The 21348-nt window shown below is 34.0% G+C and overlaps 1 protein-coding gene across 1 annotated transcript in view; it reads right to left on the bottom strand.

The window, feature by feature from the left end:
- LOC128183312 (uncharacterized) overlaps positions 1-18607 on the bottom strand; it is a 30788-nt gene extending 12181 nt beyond the window's left edge. Inside the window, exons 1-18 of the mRNA XM_052852306.1 lie at positions 18530-18607; positions 18205-18223; positions 17295-17348; positions 16994-17092; positions 16769-16816; positions 16494-16565; positions 14620-14688; positions 14354-14395; positions 14095-14181; positions 13291-13362; positions 13104-13172; positions 12847-12909; positions 12656-12700; positions 12402-12470; positions 9359-9442; positions 8176-8208; positions 8021-8089; positions 6173-6256 (exon numbers count right to left, since the gene is read on the bottom strand). Coding sequence (XP_052708266.1) covers positions 6173-6256; positions 8021-8089; positions 8176-8208; positions 9359-9442; positions 12402-12470; positions 12656-12700; positions 12847-12909; positions 13104-13172; positions 13291-13362; positions 14095-14181; positions 14354-14395; positions 14620-14688; positions 16494-16565; positions 16769-16816; positions 16994-17092; positions 17295-17348; position 18205 — 1060 coding nt within the window. The 5' untranslated portion in view covers positions 18206-18223; positions 18530-18607. The remainder of the gene's footprint in view (positions 1-6172; positions 6257-8020; positions 8090-8175; positions 8209-9358; positions 9443-12401; positions 12471-12655; positions 12701-12846; positions 12910-13103; positions 13173-13290; positions 13363-14094; positions 14182-14353; positions 14396-14619; positions 14689-16493; positions 16566-16768; positions 16817-16993; positions 17093-17294; positions 17349-18204; positions 18224-18529) is intronic.
- Between the last annotated feature and the right edge of the window lie 2741 nt (positions 18608-21348).

The raw sequence follows: 21348 nt of genomic DNA, 5'->3' as shown, positions 1-21348 counted from the left end.
ATATTTTTACCTTCATTTTTTATGAGGATGGGTCCCCGGCACAGCCCAGTCGACCCTCAAAAGGAATTAGGTTTACACAGCCAGTAAGAGGCTTAGCTAGCCTGGCGAAAATGCGACATTTCGTATAATACAGTTAAAAAACGATTTCTTTCATGGGGTCTGGCTAACACTCTGTATCCCATATTTGGACCTTCATTTTTAATGAGAATGGGGCCCCGGGACCGCCCAGTCGACCCTCAAAAGGAATTGGGTTTACACGGCCATTAACAGGTATAGCTATCTTGGCGACAATAGATATAAGTATGATACAGTTATAATTGGAATATCGGCTGTCCAGTCTTCCATCAACTGGAATTTGGTTTGCATGACTTACAGACATATTTGTTGATAGCTCTTTGAAGTTGCAAATATCATGTAAATAGCTATATGGGAAAACTATTATAGAAAGTGACCTACATATCCATATCTTCATTTGTCACAATGTAGTACTTGGTGAAATCAATGGACATTTAAAAAAGAGTTTCATACCATACAATTATTACAACAGTCATCTTAACACTTTTTAAAATTAGATAGTAAAAGTCAGCGCTATCTCTCTTAAAGGATCAGATGTTAATAATTATGGGTATAACATGTAATAACATTTACACGCATGTAGCAGGTTTTTTATTTTTATAGTGTATACAATCAATAACGAAACAAAATTTTATGTAATATGTTCTTTAATCCCGTGAACAAAGCTCAACGAATATCTAAATCAATACGGGTCTTTGTTCGACTTGGTTTATCTCTCAATACATATACTGGAGTTCACACAGTGTGTTATTTCATAACAATTCATGTGCCATATGATTTATCATATATTAAGTGAATATTATATGAAAATAAAAAAAAAAGGTCGACGGTTCAAGCCCCGGTGTGGCCACTTGCTGTGTGTTGTGTCCTTGGACAAGACACTTTATCTACATCTGTATTAGTGCACAAAGATAAAATTGGGTCCCGGTTCAGGCTGGAAGTTGATCTACGATGGACTGCTGTCCCCTCCAAAGGGAGTCTATGATTTTCATCCGATAAGCACCACGATAACCAGGATTAAAATAACGACGGTCACCCTCATTGGTAGGAGAAAGAATGGAAATACTATCAATAATTCAAGTACTTCCAACAAACTTTCTTTTGTTTTAAATATCATAAATCTGTAACTAATAAATTTCTTTCCAAATCGAAACTTACTATCTACCAATCAAATAGGTATAAGCATGAGTATGAAATTAAACCTGGTAGTTGCCGAGACGAAAGCTTTCCCTTCACATAGAATGTATTTGATGGACATTGCCTCATGATCAGTTTGTATTTCAGAGACAATGATACATTTTTCAACACTTGATGAATTATTTCAATTTTGTATGTATTTTAACATATTTACATTTTCAACTGTCTGTCTGTGATAACATAACGAATCAATATTAAACCCTAAAACCCAATAACCTCACAAAACATGAGTGACATAAAATGGGCGTGTCTTATAGCATAACCGAAAAACGGTATTGGCTGCGCCACGTAGTAATATATAAATAGTGCCTGTTTGGGAGGGTAACAGTTGAAATTGACACCCTGAGGAAACCATTGTCAACCGACGCAAACTGTTATCTTCCCAAACAGGCACTATTTATTTTATTATACTGAATGTCTTAATCTTAGAGATTTTTTTTTACTGATTTTATATAGAAATGACGTGAATTCCACGGCGAACCGTACGCGCATAATTTACGCGCATGTAACAATTTGCTTCATTATACTTTCATGTTAAATACTGAAATCTGATTGGTTTAGACGCAGTTGATAATCCGTTCTATTGACCTCAGCGTTAGCAATACACTCAGCAACTGGTAACACAACAAATTGTTACATGCGCGTAAATTATGCGCGTACGGTTCGCCGCGGAATTCACGTCATTGGACGCAGTTGGTAATCCGTTATAATACCCTCAGCGTTTGCAACACACTTGGCAAAGCGTAACACAACGAATATTATGCGCGTACGGTTCGCCGTAGAATTCGCGTCATTTCTATATATTTACATCTACCATGCATAATTTCCTCTATTTCTTACGGAAACTTATAGTTAATTCATAGCTCTATAGAAGCAGCCAGACTGAAATCTACATGCCCTATCGATTGGTCGAAATCTACAGCGGCTGATAGTGACAGGATTGAAATTGACACGCCCTGTTTATCGATTGGTCTGAACCTACAGCGACCTTAGTAAAATCCCAGACTGCACGAAATAATCATGACGATGAGACGATTTGGCTGTTTCTTTTAGCTAACGTACTTTTGTACATAAACAGTAATTTAGTGAATTTGACTAACTTTTCATAACCAGTTTATTAATTTGTTAAAGAAAGATGTTAATATAAACAATAAAATGCTTTCTTTGATGATTCATGCGGATTATGAAGGTAGCAATCATTGCAGGAAAAATTTACATTAGCGGGTTGTGTATTTTTCGTGCAATGTCGCTACCTTCATATCCCGAATGAATCACCAAAGAAATTTTAATTTTGCTGCCGGAACACAGGTTCAGTTCTCTAAAACTATCACAATTTTGCATGTCGATAAAGAGTGGGAACATTTGTTCTGGCGTAGCGCGAATTTCTGTCATCTACATGGATGCGGATTTAGAGAGAGAGAGAGACATGGAGAGAGAGAGAGAGAGAAAGAAAGAAAAAAAAGAGAGAGAGAGAGAGAGAGAGATGCCTTCTAGATCAAGAAAACTTAACCCAAAAGAAGGGGCTGGAAATTTTTTTTATTTTGTTTGCCGGGTAGGGGGGGGGGGTGTCCGACCCCCTCACTCTAGATATACGCATATAGTTGCCCATTCTAGGTACAGTTAGTTTTTCTCTGGTATCTATAAAAAATTATATATAATGTTAATTGACTTAATGTCATATACACACCGCCCTTTACATAAAATGTTGTAAATCAGTGAATAACTGGTCGAAGGAAAGGCGTATTTCAGGTGTTGTGGTGGGGTTGGGGATGGGGGCCATTGCTGCTTATAAACTTTTTGGATCTGATGCATAGTGAGGTTAAGAAATAAACAAGATTAAGCAATTCTGTGTCTTGTGCGTTTTTTTTTGTTTTTTTTATAAATATTGAAACCGAGCTCGACTGTCATGTCAACAAACGGATATTTTGTTTATTAGGATAGCATATTAGGTGGCATGGGACGGTTTCGCAGGAAAGACCCGGTCAAATTTTAGAAAAAAGGGTAAACGTGAGGTTTGGTTTGGTATTTGAGGGGTATAAATTCCTAGAATATCTATTTTATTTATTCTGTGGATAGAAGAGCTTATGTCTATATTATTGACATGCGACACTTTAGATGCGAAACTGTGACCTTAATTTTCACTTTTGATTTCATAATGGAAAGGGGAGGTGGGGGAAGGGGGGGGTGTCAGAACATGAAATCTCACTCGGAGGGAACGTGTATGATTTCAAATCAATTGTTGAATATTTACATGGCTATAGCTGCAAATCCTGTCGTAGTTTATGGGAATTGCCGGGGATTGGAGAGTATACGTATATAAAAAACAGCCAATAAGAGACAAATCTTCAAAAACTTTTGAGATCGACCCTGCCTATTTAAGTAAATGTTTTATAAAAGTTGTTTATTTTTTATTCTGCAATATCTGAAATGAGTCCTGACCTTCAGACCTTGTCTCCCCTACATTAAAAACAGTTTAAACAAATATAAAAATCCGCTGAAAAATAAAACGGAAATACGACCAGTATCTGCTTAACATTTCCTAAACATAGAAAAATAACTCTTCTTTTTCAACCTAAAGTTTAATATGAATGAAAATCTCGAATTTTAGCAAACAAAAAAGAAATAAAAAGACATATAAATGAATTACAAAGCAACGAGTAAAAAAGGTGTATATGATATATTTTCGATTCATTATTAATCCCCACAAACACAAGAAACTGGGCCCCATCCCCACCAAATATGAAGGCCCAAATATGGGATACAGGGTGTTAGCCAGCCCCTTGAAAGAAATCCCGTTATAACTGTATCATACGAAATGTCGCATTTTCGCCAGGCTAGCTAAGCCTCTTACTGGCAGTGTAAACCCAATTCCTTTTGAGGGTCGACTGCGCTTCCCCGGGGCCCCATCCCCACCGAATATGAAGGCCCAAATATGGGATGCAGGGTGTTAGCCAGCCCCTCGAAAGATATCCCATTATAATTGTATTATACGAAATTTCCAATTTTCGCCAGGCTAGCTAGGCCTGTTAATGGCCGTGTAAACCCAATTCCTTTTGAGGGTCGACTGGGCTTCCCCGGGGCCCGATCCCCACCAAATATGAAGGCCCAAATATGGGATACAGGGTGTTAGCCAACCCCTCGAAAGATATCCCATTTTAATTGTATTATACGAAATTTCCAATTTTCGCCAGGCTAGCTAGGCCTGTTAATGGCCGTGTAAACCCAATTCCTTTTGAGGGTCGACTGGGCTTCCCCGGGGCCCCATCCCCACCAAATATGAAGGCCCAAATATGGGATACAGGGTGTTAGCCAGCCCCTCGAAAGATATCCCATTTTAATTGTATTATACGAAATTTCCAATTTTCGCCAGGCTAGCTAGGCCTGTTAATGGCCGTGTAAACCCAATTCCTTTTGAGAGTCGACTGGGCTTCCCCGGGGCCCAATCCCCACCAAATATGAAGGCCCATATATGGGATACAGGGTGTTAACCAGCCCCTCGAAAGATATCCCATTTTAATTGTATTACACGAAATTTCCAATTTTCGCCAGGCTAGCTAGGTCTGTTAATGGCCGTGTAAACCCAATTCCTTTTGAGAGTCGACTGGGCTTCCCCGGGGCCCCATCCCCACCAAATATGAAGGCCCAAATTTGGGATACAGGGTGTTAGTTAGCCCCTTAGAAAGATATCCCATTATAATTTTCTATTATACGAAATTTCCAATTTTCGCCAGGCTAGCTAGGCCTGTTAATGGCCGTGTAAACCAAATTCCTTTTGAGGGTCAACTGCGCTTCCCCGGGGCCCCATCCCCACCGAATATGAAGGCCCAAATATGGGATGCAGGGTGTTAGCCAACCCCTCGAAAGATATCCCATTATAATTGTATTATACGAAATTTCCAATTTTCGCCAGGCTAGCTAGGCCTGTTAATGGCCGTGTAAACCCAATTCCTTTTGAGGGTCGACTGGGCTTCCCCGGGGCCCCATCCCAACCAAATATGAAGGCCCAAATATGGGATACAGGGTGTGAGCCAGCCCCTCGAAAGATATCCCATTTTAATTGTATTATACGAAATTTCCAATTTTCGCCAGGCTAGCTAGGCCTGTTAATGGCCGTGTAAACCCAATTCCTTTTGAGGGTCGACTGCGCTTCCCCGGGGCCCCATCCCCACCAAATATGAAGGCCCATATATGGGATACAGGGTGTTAGCCAGCCCCTCGAAAAATATCCCATTATAATTGTATTACACGAAATTTCCAATTTTCGCCAGGCCAGCTTTGCCTGTTAATGGCCGTGTAAACCCAATTCCTTTTGAGAGTCGACTGGGCTTCCCCGGGGCCCCATCTCCACCAAATATGAAGGCCCAAATTTGGGATACAGGGTGTTAGCAAGCCCCTTAGAAAGATATTCCATTATAATTGTATTATACGAAATTTCCAATTTTCGCCAGGCTAGCTAGGCCTGTTAATGGCCGTGTAAACCCAATTCCTTTTGAGGGTCGACTGGGCTTCCCCGGGGCCCCATCCCCACCAAATATGAAGGCCCAAATTTGGGATACAGGGTGTTAGCCAGCCCCTTGAAAAACTCCCATTATAACTGTATCATACGAAATGTCGCATTTTCGCCAGGCTAGCTAAGCCTCTTTCTGGCCGTGTTCATTATGTCAATGTTCAGGTTAGGTGAGCAAGTAATAATTTTTACTATGAATCTATGTTTTCCATTTAAAAAGGGAAGTTTATATGAAATTTTGAATTTACGTTTATTAGCATGTTTACGGTAATTTGAATAGCGAATTCGAACCGACCACAGAATTCTATTCGCTATTCGAATAGTGAATAGCGAAAAGCGAATAGAACTCCAACTTCTGAATGCCGTATTATTGGTGTATAATAATTATCGTACCTAATAAATGGTTCACTAGATTATCAACACATCGATCATTTCTGTGGTCCAAGTGGTCCAACAGGATTTTCAGATCCTTCCAGACTAAAAAAAAAACCAATGTGAATAGAATAAGAGAAATTAAGGTGTAAATCTAACGGCGGCCAAACACTGCAAAACAGAAGAAACTGAACCAGAGATGATTTTCATGCTAGGGAATGTAAAAAGGTTTAGGAGGAAGAGAACTTTGAAGAGTTAAAAACGAAATGAAGTTTTTGCTATCATGGATAAACTTTTCGGTCTCGAAATTTTGTTTTTAACATTATGAAGAATGTGTATGCGTTAAGTAACCTAACTCGTGACACACTAACCAACTACCCTGACAACTGACCAGCAGATGTGGTACTCAAATGCGTAAAAAAGTTTTGTTGAAATTCATTGCAATGAATTTTAATTCGCTTTGGGCATACATGAATAGTTCCTAGCGATTGTTACATTTGCTCTTGGTCTAGTTCTAATTCAAACATTCAAAATGTAAACAAAAACAAGACATGAGCTTTGATTACATAAAAAAGAATTGTGAGCTCTGTATCTCGCTTATAACTGGGGAACTAACACTCAAATATTCCAGGAGTCACTATTTTAAACAAGAGGCCCATGGGCCACATTGCTCACCTGAGAAACAATAGGTATGATAAAATCAGCTTAATGGAGTCATAATACAAACTATCTGGACAATGTACAATAAAACATGTAGATCCTGAATAAATAAAATCCATTTCCCCCTTTTCTTACAGGATGATTTTAAAGTCATATCACATGTTGTGTATTGCAGTTCTTAAAAAGATCCTGAACAATTGTTTATATATAGGATATAAACCTACATCAAACTCTGACCCTCTATTATAAGGCCAAAGTCTAAACAATTATAAAGAATCGCCTGGCTAATACATTTCTTAGAAGATTTTATTTAAAAATTACTCTATGTATTCTTATGTATAACTTTGACCCCCATTGTGGGCCCACACTACCCTAGGGATTATGATTTTCACAACTCTGAATCTACTCTACCTGAGGATTCTTCCACACAAGTTTCAGCTTTCCTGGCTGATTAGTATCTGATTTGGTTTTTTTTAGCAACTTACACAAAGTCCGAAAAAGTTAATTTACACAATAATTAAGAATAGTCTGAAAGATTGAATTTCACACCGTGACAAACCCCTTCTGAGGCCCCAGTAATGGTCCGGGTGTCATGGCTTTTACAATTTAGAATTTTCACTGTTTGAGGATCCTTGCATAGTAATATCACAAACTGCAAGATTGTAGTTCTTGAGGAAACATTTTTTTAAACAATCATATATCCTACATGTTTCAATTCAAAACTTTGAACTCCGTTTTGGTCCGGGGACACTAGTTTTACAATTTAGAATATTCACTATGTAGGAAAGCTTTTGTGTAAATATTGGCATTTCTGGTGTAGTGATTCTTGAAACTTACTGTTTCTCATCTACCTCCCTCTTAAAAAGGGTTATGTCCTTTATTTTAACAATTTAGAACCCCCCTCTTTTAAGAATGCTTTTTACCAAGATTAGTTAAATTTGGACCAGTGGCTTTAGAAAAGAAGTGAAAAGTTTACAGACGGAGAGATGGACAGACGGACGACGGACAACGGGTGATCAGAAATTCTCGGTTCAAGTGAGCTATAAACAAAATAAAGTCGTGACCATACTCTTTGAGAGCTCAAATCTGATATATTACGAGCATTTTCAAATTATCTTAACTAATTTAAAAGATGTTTCATTCAAAAGTTCAATCAGATATTTTTTTAAGTTTTATTAACATATAAATGATTATCTAGAAAACTATTACCCGACATATGGCTGTGACAGCTCTGAGTCATATGGTGATGATGTACATTTTGCAGATGGTAAAATGTTCCTAAAATCAGAAGTAAAAAAATAAAAAGTTTCTTCCATGAATTGAAATATCAGAGGCAAAACCAATGGAAAATTGGTTATAGTTACCACTAAACACATGGTCCTTTAGGCAATTTTGAACTGAAAAGAAAGAAGTGTAATTTAGATGGATTTTTAGTATACATGAGAAAACCTAATCTCATATATATATATATATATATATATATATATATATATATATATATATATATATATATATATATATATATATATATATATATACACTCCAAAATGAGTAAAGTTAATCCACTCAATTAATAAATAATAAAGAATAACAGAAAGCCGATTCAAAACTCTACCGGTTTCATTTTAATCTTCAGGAGTTTTGAAAAATCACCATAGACACATTAGTACATACATTTCAAATGATATTGTTATACTTTCATGTTAAATACTGAAATCTGATTGGTTAAGACGCAGTTAATAATATTTACTATTACCCTCAGCATTAGCAACGCACTTGGCAACGGGTAACATTAAAAAATGTTACATGCGCGAAAATTATGCGCGTACGGTTCGCTGTAGAATTCACGTTATTCCTATATAAAAGCAGTAAAATTTTCTTAAAATTTTTAAAAAAGACATTCAGTATAATAAAATAAATAGTGCCTGTTTGGGAGGATAACAGTTGAAATTGACACCCCGAGAAAACCATTGTCAACCTCCGCTTCGCGTCTGTTGACAATGGTTTTCTCGGGGTGTCAATTTCAACTGTTACCCTCCCAAACAGGCACTATTTATATAATATAACATCAAGTATATGTTGCGCTTTTTAGAGTTCATTACTTACTGTTCTTTTCAAAAGGGCAAGTTAACAAATTATTTTTCATGTATAAAAAATGATCATTATTTAAAATTCTATTATCTATTGTTATACTATATTCTATAGATTATTTATTCTAACCACTGCTTGACTTTGTATTTTGAAGAAGGTTTACATAGGCATAGTCTGTTATCAATAAAATATGTCTAAATTAAATCAATCAAACAAAAATGAGAATAAACAAAATATAATGAGTCATATTCTAATTCTGAAGACAACTTGTCAATAATTCTTTTTTCCACACATATTCACATCCTTCTAACAAAACTCGAATCTTGTTAACTAAGTGATAAATACTGCGGCGCCATGCTACATAAGAATTTGAAAGGTTCTTTTGTTATGGTTATGAAACAAAAAAAAACCGACAAGAATTCTTTGATTTAACAACCTAGATGAATGAAATATTACCAATGTCATAATGCAGCCAGTGGAACTGGAGATCAAATCTTTTCGTGCAAGCACATTTGCTGTCTGTTCCATGCGGATAGATGTCTATTAAAAAGCAACCTCAGTTTTAGAATGTGCAAGCAATATGACTAATGAATCTCACAATTAACATTAATTAATTATTGCAGACTGCATCCTGTTACTTTGTCGATGTATGTTTGCTTTTGTATTTCGCAAACGAAGATCAGAGATTCCGGCGAACCTTTTGTATATTAAAATGTAAAATAAATCGATTCAATCAACGTCTTTTATTTGTAAATATGATGATAAATCATTCAATTTAATTCATTTATACCTTTAAACATTTTTAATTCAAATTTACAATATAGAATCTAATCATATGAAAGCTTATTTTAGAGCTGTGTATAGGTTTTGAATAAACAGTTTCTGCACGCTTTCAATTCATCTTTGCATCATCAATATAATCTCTACGATCATTAAGCGTGATCATATGAAAAATTAAAGTCAGTTTTTCAGGCGTTGACAGAGATGTAAGCGTACGACTTCTAATGAGAAAATTAGTGCCTGACCTTTGACTAAATCTCAGTTTTCTTTTCATTGTTTTTCATCAAGCAATCAATAAAGGCTGACCTAACTTGGCTAAACGGACACAAATATGTCCGCTTACCATAACAATTTCAATTCAATTCAATTTTTTCTCTCAAACCATTGTCATACAATGGTACATGAGGTACAATAACATATTTGCATTAAATTGTGATGTCAAGGGTCTAATAAATTATATATAAATTATAATACAACATAGTATTACATGTGTTAGTAAGCATAAGTAAGTAAGAGAAAAAAAATAGTAATAATACAAAAGGTGGTAGAAAAAAAAATAGATAATCATATAAAAATTTAATACAATGTTTCATTAGTGTTCAATACGCGGAGAGTAATAATAATAATAAATGCTAATATAGTTTAGGCTGGACAGCAGAATTGCTCTTTGATATTCAATATAAAAGAGCTTAATTTTTTCAATGTTTTGGTGTTCGTTGTCATCAGCAGTTCCCTAAATTTTAATGTACTTGGTTTTTGAAAATACTTGGTACATAGGAATTGCTTACGTAAAGTTAAGAAAAATTTACACTCAAGAATAAAATGGTATTCGTCCGCTAATTTACCACTATAACAGAGTGTGCAGCTTCTGTCATTTACAGGAATTCCATACCATCTACCGGTTTCAATTGGTAAACGGTGATTTGCTGTTCTGAATTTAATAAGTGGTTTCCAATTTTTTTTAGTAAGAATGCCTAAGTATTTTTCAAAACCAAACTTTTGTTTATAAATTTTATATATTTGACCTTTAGATGAATTATCCATATCTTTTGCCCATTTCTGAATGAACTGGTCCTGCAATCTTTGTTTGATGGCGGCAGAAATCCACTTATCGTTAACTATTGCATAACATTGTTCTGTCCAGATATTAGAGAACCCACATGAGTCTAAAATATGTCGTATAAAATCAGTCCATGGATTTACACAGTCATTATTATACATATATTGGTTTGCTAAATATTTGTAAACAGTAAACACAATCTTATTGTCTTGACCTTGGATCATTTTTGTCCAATAAGAAATCATTCGAGAATATACAGTTACGTATAAAGGATAACGACCCGATTCACCATAGACCATATACGATGGAGTACTACTTTTCATACATAGAATATATTTTAAAAATTTCAAATGGATTTTTTCAATAATATCTATATTCTGGTAACCCCAGATTTCACAAGTATAGAGCAAAACCGGTACTACTACTTTATCAAACAAATCAAACTGTTGTTCCATGGGTAGATTAAAAAGTCTTATTTTTCTTATAATACTATACATAGCTTTCTTGCTCAACTAAGTGTTTTTTTGCTTTACAAAAAGATCCACTTCTGGAAAAAACAGTACCCAAATATTTGAATTCACTCACAATTTCAACAACGTTATTATTATAATAAAAAATGTTTTTTGGCTTAGGGCCTTTTGAAAAAACTAATATCTTTGTTTTTTCTACACTGACATTTAGTTTCCATTGGGAACAGTACACATGGAATTAATCTAGTGCTTTCTGGAGATCATCAGCGGTCTCAGACATAATAACCGTATCGTCTGCATAAAATAACAGGCAAAGTTTCAAGTAATAACATCAACTCATCTTCAATGGAAGAACTAATACTTTGTAACCCAACAATATTTTTATCTAATAAAAAATATTCTAAGTCATTAATATACAATGAAAATAAAAAAGGAGATAAATTTTCTCCTTGACGCACACCTATATTTCAACAGAAAAAATCAGATGACATACCGTTCATACATATCTTAGATTTTATTCCTTTGTACATATTTCGTATAAAAGCATAACAAAACAGAATACGCCTAAATCGAGCCAAGGAACGACCGATAATCGCGTTGAAATTGCTAATTAACCTGTGCAACCATCAGTCGCTAGTCGGTTCTAGAAATATGACTGAGACGTAAGTTCTCATCTACATTTTTTTGACAAATCATGTCATTAAATACTGCAATTGCCAAAGACACATATGCCGAAAAAAGAAATTAATAACTCAAGTGCACGACTTACAATCAGAGTTTAGCAATAATTCAGTCACGTTTGCTACAATTAAAAACTAGAAGTCTTTTGCTTGGTTGAAAAATATCATCCTTTAAGTTTTTACTTCATGCATTTCACTTCAATTGAAAAAAAGAAAATTATATAACTGGATTATTATTTGCCCAAACGTTACACCTTCGATATATCATTCAAATTATCTGTCCACTGAAAGATTTGGTGTGAGAAAATGCATAATTTTGTTACTTATCGTCGCAAAATAGTGACCCCTTTTGTCAAATACCCTTTTGTGTGAAAGAGAATGCGGATAGCCCAAATGGCACTGTTGTTCCGATCCCAATATGAACTCAATTTATCATCAATTGGACGTCATAGATTTCGGATCCTTCTCTGGTAGCAGGTTAATTTTGAATTGTTGACAATATAGATTACCTGCCATGTGATAAATGACGTCAGCTTGGGACATTCCACTCGGTAAATGATTATGAAGAAACGACCACACTAAAACAAAATAATTTCAAAGTCACCACAGCAATAACAGGAACCAACTCAAAAGAAAGTAACACAAGAAAAATATATTAGTACAGTCTTATAAATTTAACTAAACTACAAATATCACGGAGGTTTTGTCTTATTATTGATATGTCAAATTATTTTTAAAAAAAATGAGTTCAATCCTGGCCTACCTGTGTGCTCACTAAGACATACTCCCGTCTCGTATGCATGGTAAACTGAAAATGAAACATTCTACCTAATTAAAGAATAAGTTAATCGAAAAAGTATTACAGATAATGAAACCACAGAGAGAGAGAGAGAGAAAGAGAGAGAGAGAGAGAGAGAGATGCGACAATCGAGTGATCCATATAATAAGACTTACGCTCTGTCGAAGAGTAATGGTGTCCGTGCATTTCGACAGTTGTAGGACTAGGACTGATTGTACCTTGATGGGCCATAAAGGAAACATGTAGTCTATGTTTTCCTTGGATAAAGATTTTCTTTACACCTCATACCATTGTCGGCATAATTTTTGTTGTAAGAGCATTATTTATAGAATAATTAATAAGAAAAAGAATGCTTTTTGAATGTCAGAAAAGTTTAGTTGTTGGCATTAACGTGAAGGTTTAAATGATTTACTTTGAGACCCGGCGGACTGGGATTGGCATTTATAATGGCACGGTGGTTCCCCATGGTGTTTGAAGGAAACTAAGGAATAACACATCAATGTCACTTATACATCAGTATAAACAAGAAGATTTATTACGCCAATCATTGAAACCAACGACAGTACAAATATCAATTTATTTTTTGAGGCATTACCTACCATACATGTGACGTATGAAGTCCCTAAAGCAGATACTGCTAGAGTGCAAGAGATCATGAAGACTGTCCCATACTGTAATACAATTCTTTCAGCGAGCGATCAAGAAAGATAATATAAATGTCTGCAAATAAGTCATTAAGGTTTATGAAACTTAATAATTCTATTAGGAAAAATGAAAAAATGAGATACATAATTTAGAACATGTATTAAAAATAACAGTTGGCAATTTCTAAGCTAACTTAAATATCACTTTAAAACACAATAAATTACAGCTTGTAATAAAATTTATAGAGATGAATATTTTTCTGAATTTTCGAAAATGTTCGCTTCTTACAGATATGTGTTTTTTAAAGTGACATTTAATACTGCAGATTTTAAACGCAAGACAATGAAGTAAAGTATTTTCTTTTTTGACTTTGTAAACTTTGTGAGGATATTTTCAAATACCTCTTATGTGTATTTATTAAGATAAAGCCTTTGTTAAAAGTCGTGCTTTTGATTTGAGAATATCGCTGACAGAGTTCACTTTGCCAGATGATATGTTATTGTAAAACTAATCACGACTTAAAAAAAGACTCTTAAATTTCTTACTTTGTTTATCGCGATAATTAGAACCATATGAGCGATTACTTATACTTAGAATGAGTTATGGAACTACATAATTCATAGAAAGCCCATCTTTTGACTTTTAATTATTATTAGTTGCATGATGCAGACGTTGTTTACGTATATGTACATATACATTTGTTACTTTTAATATATATTCCCGTCGTATACGACTTTGTAAAGATGTGGATTTCTTACTTTGAGCGTTGGCCTGGCAGTGGACATTTTGAGGAGATGGGTAACCCGTATCATGTGGCTGGTGAGTTAGAAATAGGTTCACAGCATCTATATTATTTAGAATAAAAATTGTTACTTAAATATAATAATTTTTTGAATTGAAAAAAAGTTAAATATAAATAAATCGATAAAAATAATGTGCATAAATTTGTACAATATTTGAATCTTGCAAAGAAGTTAACGTGAAAAATACAAGGATGATTTCAATTGCTTCACTCACGCCGGTACACGCTGTTCTTAATGCAATCGTGGTAGTGTCCATCTATTGATCAAACAATCCGGTATGGTTAACAAAGTAAAGATGAAGCATAGTTGGGTGCATTTCAAAGTGGAACAATCATAAAATGCAAAAATATTATACAATTTTCATAATCATCAAAATGGCATTATAAAACTTTCAACATTTATAATACACTCATTTAGACTAAAATAAAATATCGCTTTATGGATATTCGATACTAACACTAAAAACTAAACGATGCTTACTATCAATCGAAACAAAGTCAAAACGGAAGCCATGGGATGCAGCACATGTGCATTTTTCCGAATGAAGACCTGGGTAAAATGTAAAGGGGAAGAACATGTTGAACAGATAAATTTGTTTTATACTCATAACGGTATGATGTAAAATAAAATGTTATTTTTTTTTCACTTTCCAGTTGCACAACACAACATTACTATAATTACGAAAAAATATATAAATATTTCTGTATCCTTTTTATTGTATAGCTATTTTATCATTTCATACACTGTTTTAACTATAGTCTGTCCCAAGTTATTGCTTCCATCAGCTTTTGATGATTTGTAATAAAAATACACATACATGTGAAAGAAATACAATTGAAATCGATGAAAAGGAATATATCCAAGATATCTTCATTGATCGATTATCCCTTTTCCCTCATAAAATTTCACAGGAACGAAAACAATTTTCTTACGGAGATTTGTAATGGGAAATGTTTAATTTTTTCTCCATTCGGAATACACTCGGAATGCATCGCGCAATTTTTTAACATTATCATCCGGGCTTCTTAATGGCTGATGCAATGCAAAATCTCCGCAGACTTTCAATTTATGGATGTGTATTGAAACCTGAAGCGGTAGAGGGGGCGTTTCAAAACAAAAAATCTGGACATTTTTCATATTAGTGGATGAACGTAGTTTGAGCACAAAGGTATTTACTATTATTGAAATATCAAGCATAAAGTGGTGGAAGCAAAAACTGGGGACAGAGTATAGTAATATTTTCCTGATGATTGCTTTTGATTGTAAATTTTAGGTAAACAAAAATTAGAAATACTAAATCTAATTTGACCGAGAACATAACTTTGAGAAACAACTATGCAATAAATCTATTGCAATGCCTAAACATTTTCACTATCGATTGTTATAAACAAATGGTCAATATTGCCCTAATGTATTTATGCAAGTATTGTTGAAAACATTGTAGCATGAAGTGACCTGTCCAAGATCACATAAATGCATTGATACATCTGAAAAAGTTTAAACAATAAAAAGCACATTATTAATTGCAACTATAGAAAACCATCGGACAGGCCTGGATACCTCAAAGGACTATACATGGTATAGGCCTAAAATGGCCCTCTTAAATGACTATCAGCATTTTACTGTAATTTTTTGTTTTATTTGTACAGATATATATGTAATGTTTTTACTTAATGTTCATTTTGATTCAAGTGTCCACAATTTAGAAATATGGCATTGTAAAGACAACCTTTTCCCGCCATTTTCGCTTTTTTTAAAGCACAAACAGCTTTTTTTCAAACAGTTTTTCTCTCAGAAAACATAAAGCGCATGCTTGAATAAACAAAATATTTTAATAAGAGATATATCTAGTTAAGACTAATAAGTGACAAAAAATTTTCCTTGTTTAAGCATGCGCTCTAAATTTCCCATTCGTAAAAAATTGAGAAAAATGTCTAATTTTTTCTGATTTTGATTGAATTATAGAAATAGCGTCGCTTCTGACGTCATATACTGCAAGTGAGTGCAAATAAATCAAATAATTATGTGAAAAATATATTTTATATCAACTCTTTTAAAAAATAACGTTACATTTTATTGTACCCGAAACAATTTAAAAAATGGCGAATTATGGGGGGCAAATTTAACTCGTATCATATATTGTTCTTTTCAATATTGGATATACGTTGGCTCAGGAAAATGGACTTCTGACTGAATATAAAAAAATTCTTCTAAAGTGTGCTATCCAGCAACATATTCAGATGTATAGCAGACTTATTAAATTTACAGAACCTATATAGAAAGCAGTGTAAACAAATCAATATTGTACAGTTTCTTAGATTTTTTTTTACTTGAAAACGAAGTCTTTTACTTACTTGATATTTGTTGTATTAGCAATTGTAGACATGGATAGCGGTGTACACGCATTCTTTCCACATTCACAAGCACTGATGACGAAAATGGTCGTTAAAGATATTAAACATATAAATAAATGTAAATTTATTGAAGTAAAAGCCAACAAACATTACACATATGTTTGTGAACACATAAACATCGTAATTACTCATTTTTCCGAATGTCCGAAAGTAAGGAAGGAATCTTTTTTTAAGTTGCTGACAATATAAAATTAAATATATGTTTTCTCTATTACCGGAATATGATGTACTGCATCTTTGGCTCTGTGCACGTTCGTAAAGTGCTGAAAATGATAAACATGAAATTATATTATAAAGCCTTTTTATTTTTAGATTTATTTGATAGTTATTACTAACGTAAGAAAATAAAAGACAGCAACCATTTGCTCTAAAAATCAGATACAGTGTTACACAAATTAATTACAAATCGACCATTGTTTAATGAACTTCTTGACACTTACTTCGGTAATCATCAGCATTAGTCATGCAGAAATGATGATCAACCTCACGAGCAGATAAGCGGGGATCTTTCTCAACTTGTATTTCTTGAAAGTCACTTTCTAAAATCAATTTTTAATTGAAGAAAGAAAGTAGAAAAATTACAGGCGACATTTTGTTTATATGTTCTTACAAAAGAAAATTTTTCTACCAAATATAAATGTAGGGTTATTATCTTTCTTGTTCTGTACTTGAAAAGATTTTACCAACAGTACTGTTTGTGTTATGTGACTGAGGATAAGATACTTTATCACACACTCCTACCTAATGAATACGAAAGTGACAATAGACTTAGGACCAAAAAGGCGCACCAGGCCACTACAAAAAAAAATTTGACATCAATTATAAGTTTTACGTTTCAATCAAAAGATTTGATAAAGTTATCTTCATTCTAGTATGTTATTCTATTTTGCAAAGCTATCATAATTCTTTTAAGTCAATAGTCATACTCTCTCTCTCTCTCTCTCTCTCTCTCTCTCTCTCTCTCTCTCTCTCTCTCTCTCTCTCTCATGGATATGTTGTTAGCATGATGTTTTTTTTAAAAAAAAAAAAATTAAAATAAAAAATTAATGAAAAATAAATGCTGTAAACTGTTATTTATGTTGGCGGTTGATTTTTTTTAATTATATGGTCCAATGATACTCGTGTATATTTTACCATTTGGGTGAGGTATTTTACGTGGTTAAACGCTTACCGCGTAACTAGTGTAATTCTCTAAAGCGTAAATAACCACTTTTACAGCAGCTAAATTGATAGTTTTTGCTGCAAAGTCATCAACTTGCAGACACTTTAGCTTTATGTTTTCAATAAAGTAAATGATAAAATTATCCTAGACATGGTTTGATTTGCAAGAATGACACGTAATACAACCACTCAAAAAGATAAAGCTATCAACAATTTTGTTTAAAAAGTAATTGTCTCTCCTATTTTGCAATGGAATACACAATAGTTTAATCACACTGCCAACATTTTGTATATATTGATTTCTTGCCTGCTTGATTAAAGAAAAAGATAATCCAATAATGAAGATGTAAAATATAAAAGCTTAATACTCTTACATAAAATAATTATACTTTAAATATAAACAAACACACCTTAAAACAAACTTGAAAAAGTACAAAAAAATTACAAACAAATATTTAATCATGGTTTACCACATATATGTTCTACTTACTTTCCTCTGTCAATATGACCTGTGAAAAAGATCAGAACATGTGTTATCAGTGCTTCTAATGCTATATGTTAGATAACACTTTACACCAGGTCACAAACTTATCAAGGACTGAAGGTTTCACATTAAATGAGAGAGACCCACTTAGTGCATTAATTTTATAATTCTGCTTTCTTTTATATTGATACAGTAGAGGGTTATTTGTTTCTAGGGTCCAAAGTGACAATTATTGCCTTCGAAACACTTTTCTGCAAGTCCTAGATATCTTTATTTATAGGTATAATGTTTCATTATATATACACGTTTGTTGTGCATGGTCGTTACTTATATTGAATATAAAATCTAACTCTTAAACACTGATGTGGTTGTTTTTTGTGATCGGCTTCGGCCGATCACTGTTGTGTCCATATGAGGCATCCGGCAAATGCTTCCACGTGCGCACACATTCCGCTTGCATAAGTAGTTCTTTTAAAAACTTGAAGTTTGGTTTATCATTTATATAACATTTTACTAAGTTTTATTTCAGTTCATTTACCTTAAGAGATGCAAACATACATAAAATACAGTTCGACCTGTAAGTTCAAGAATGCACATTTTGTCTCACGCGTAAGAATTTCGATCGAAAGATTCATTCAGTAATGCAGCTGACCTCGATGCTCCATGAACTGACCCTGATCTATTGATGTTGCATAATAGTAGCTAGGAAGACGCGATTTATAAACAAGGTTACGTTATAATGCGACCTCAATAGCAAGTTATGATGGCATTCAATGTTTTTCAGTCGCATTAAATTATTTAAATACAACTCTTTCTTCGTAAACATGTTAATGCTCTTTGAAGAGCCCTACTCAGTATTCTGAAGAAGAAGATACATTAACAATTAATAATTACGTTAAAAATATAAAACTAGACAAGGAGTTTATGAACGGCTTTCCCCAAGTTTATTTCAAAATAAAATTTGTTGACGGTTTATAATGATGAAATTATGGTGTACAGATTCAAAATATTCTATATTTTGTAAAAATACAGTACTTTTTTAAATTATTTTACATCAAACTGATCATGTTGATTGCTTCTAGCTATCAAATATATCATTATTGCCGATCATTCCTTTAAAAGAAATACTTGTCTTTCATTCTTCCGAACTCGGATTCCTATGATATTTTCTTTTGATAATATATATATATATATATATATATATATATATATATATATATATATATATATATATATATATATATATATATATCTATATATATATATATATATATATATAAGAAGCACTAGCAAACCAACAACACTCGTTATCTAAAGTGTCGGATCAAAAGATACAAGGTTATAAGATGAGATATAAAAAAGCACTAAGAATAACCAACGACACGAACAATAAAGTAAAATATTGTCAAATTTTCGGGACAACCCGTCCCTTCTTCAGGACAACAAAATAAAAACTACATAAGAAAGAAGAAAAACATCTACAAAACTAGCACTAAACTAAACTAAATAATATATAAAAACTAGATAATGTTTAAACACCGGATCAAAACGTGGCAGCTACATCTTTATATTTAAGAATTCGAGCCCGAGAAAGAAAAATCCCGTCCGACGCAGCGGACGGTCTGTGAAGAAGTGCTGAAAGATAACGCGAACGAATTAACTTGCTAATTGGGGGTTGCTGTTAATTAAGTAGTACTAGTAAGATAATTCGTAGTGAAAGTTTGTAGGGAAGATTGGCCCTGTAAAAGACCACATAAATAATCATGAATGTAAAAACTAATGGAAGTGAAATAAAGCACAAGAACAAAACCGATTAAGGAAATAGCTAATAATTTGAATAAATAACATGATTAATAGTTTGTACATGGACCGAAAAAGATGAAGATGGTAATATTGCTACGAAAACAAATCAGTACTTAGTTGATGTTCATTTTGGTGAAGTCACTTAATTTGTTAATGCCGTCAGGGCGGAATGACTTCAGTCTATGCATCCAAAATTTTTCTTTATTTTTTCTCTCCGCATCTGTCCAGTTAGGGTTGTGATCAATGACCAAAACCATCATGTCCTCCCATTTGTGATCATCTAAATTAAAATGTTCCCCGACGGGTTCTTTAATTTTCTTAGTTTTGATGGTGGAACGATGATTATTGATGCGCCTGCGGAGGTCTCCTGTTTCCCCTTCGTATTGTTTCTGACAAAATTTACAATTGATGAGATATACACAATTGTCCGTACGACAAGAAGTATTTGCGAAAATTTTGTAAGTACGGCCAGTAATGGGGCTAGAGAAGTCGTCTGCATCAGAGCTGTGTTTGCACAACAGACATCTGGTGTCAGAACAAGTTCTAAAGCCACCATTAGGCAGAGGGTTCTTTAGTTTGGTTCTTACCACCATGTCCTTAAGGTTTCTAGGGCGCTTGAAAGCTGCCATTGGGGGGGTTTTGAAAACCTCAACCATTTTATCATTGCTGTAAAGGATTGGTAGGTTCTTCTTTAAGACTGCATTTAGGCCCCTAAGGACAGGGTGGTAAGTAGTGACAAATGGGACCTTGTTTTCTTCGTTTTTGGGTTTATATTTCAGAAGGGATAAACGATCCTCTTTAGCTAAATCATCAATTGCATTCTGTACAGAGTGCGAGCTGTAGCCCCTGGCACATAAGTGGGATTTTAGGAGTTGACTTTGCTCAGAGTATAGTTCTTGAGTTGAACAAATACGTCTGACTCTGGTGGCTAGGCCTTTTGGTATGCCTCTAAACGTATGAGGTGGGTGGCAGCTAGACGTCATTAAATAGAGGTGGGAATCTGTAGGTTTAGTATGAAGATTGAAATCGAGTTTACCATCGACTAAAGTTGAAGTAGTGTCAAGAAACGTGTTGTTGAATGAGGAAATTTCAGTCGTAAATTTGATAGAATGATGGAAAGAATTGACAAAGGTAATAAAATCATCGAGGTTGTTTCTGTTGTCAACCCACTTCATTTCGATGTCGTCTATGAAGCGCAACCAACTAAGAGGTTTGAAGGGTGACTGTGTTAGTAGGTTACGCTCTAGATTACCCATGAATATATTGGCGTAAGATGGTGCCATTTTGGTGCCCATAGCAGTGCCACTGACTTGAAGGTAGTGTTCTCCATTGAACATAAAATTATTG

This window comes from Crassostrea angulata, chromosome 1 (assembly GCF_025612915.1).
Source record: "Crassostrea angulata isolate pt1a10 chromosome 1, ASM2561291v2, whole genome shotgun sequence".
Taxonomy (NCBI): Eukaryota; Metazoa; Mollusca; class Bivalvia; order Ostreida; family Ostreidae; genus Magallana; species Magallana angulata.
Note: the sequence above shows the minus strand (reverse complement) of the source record. Positions and strands in the feature narration are given on the sequence as shown.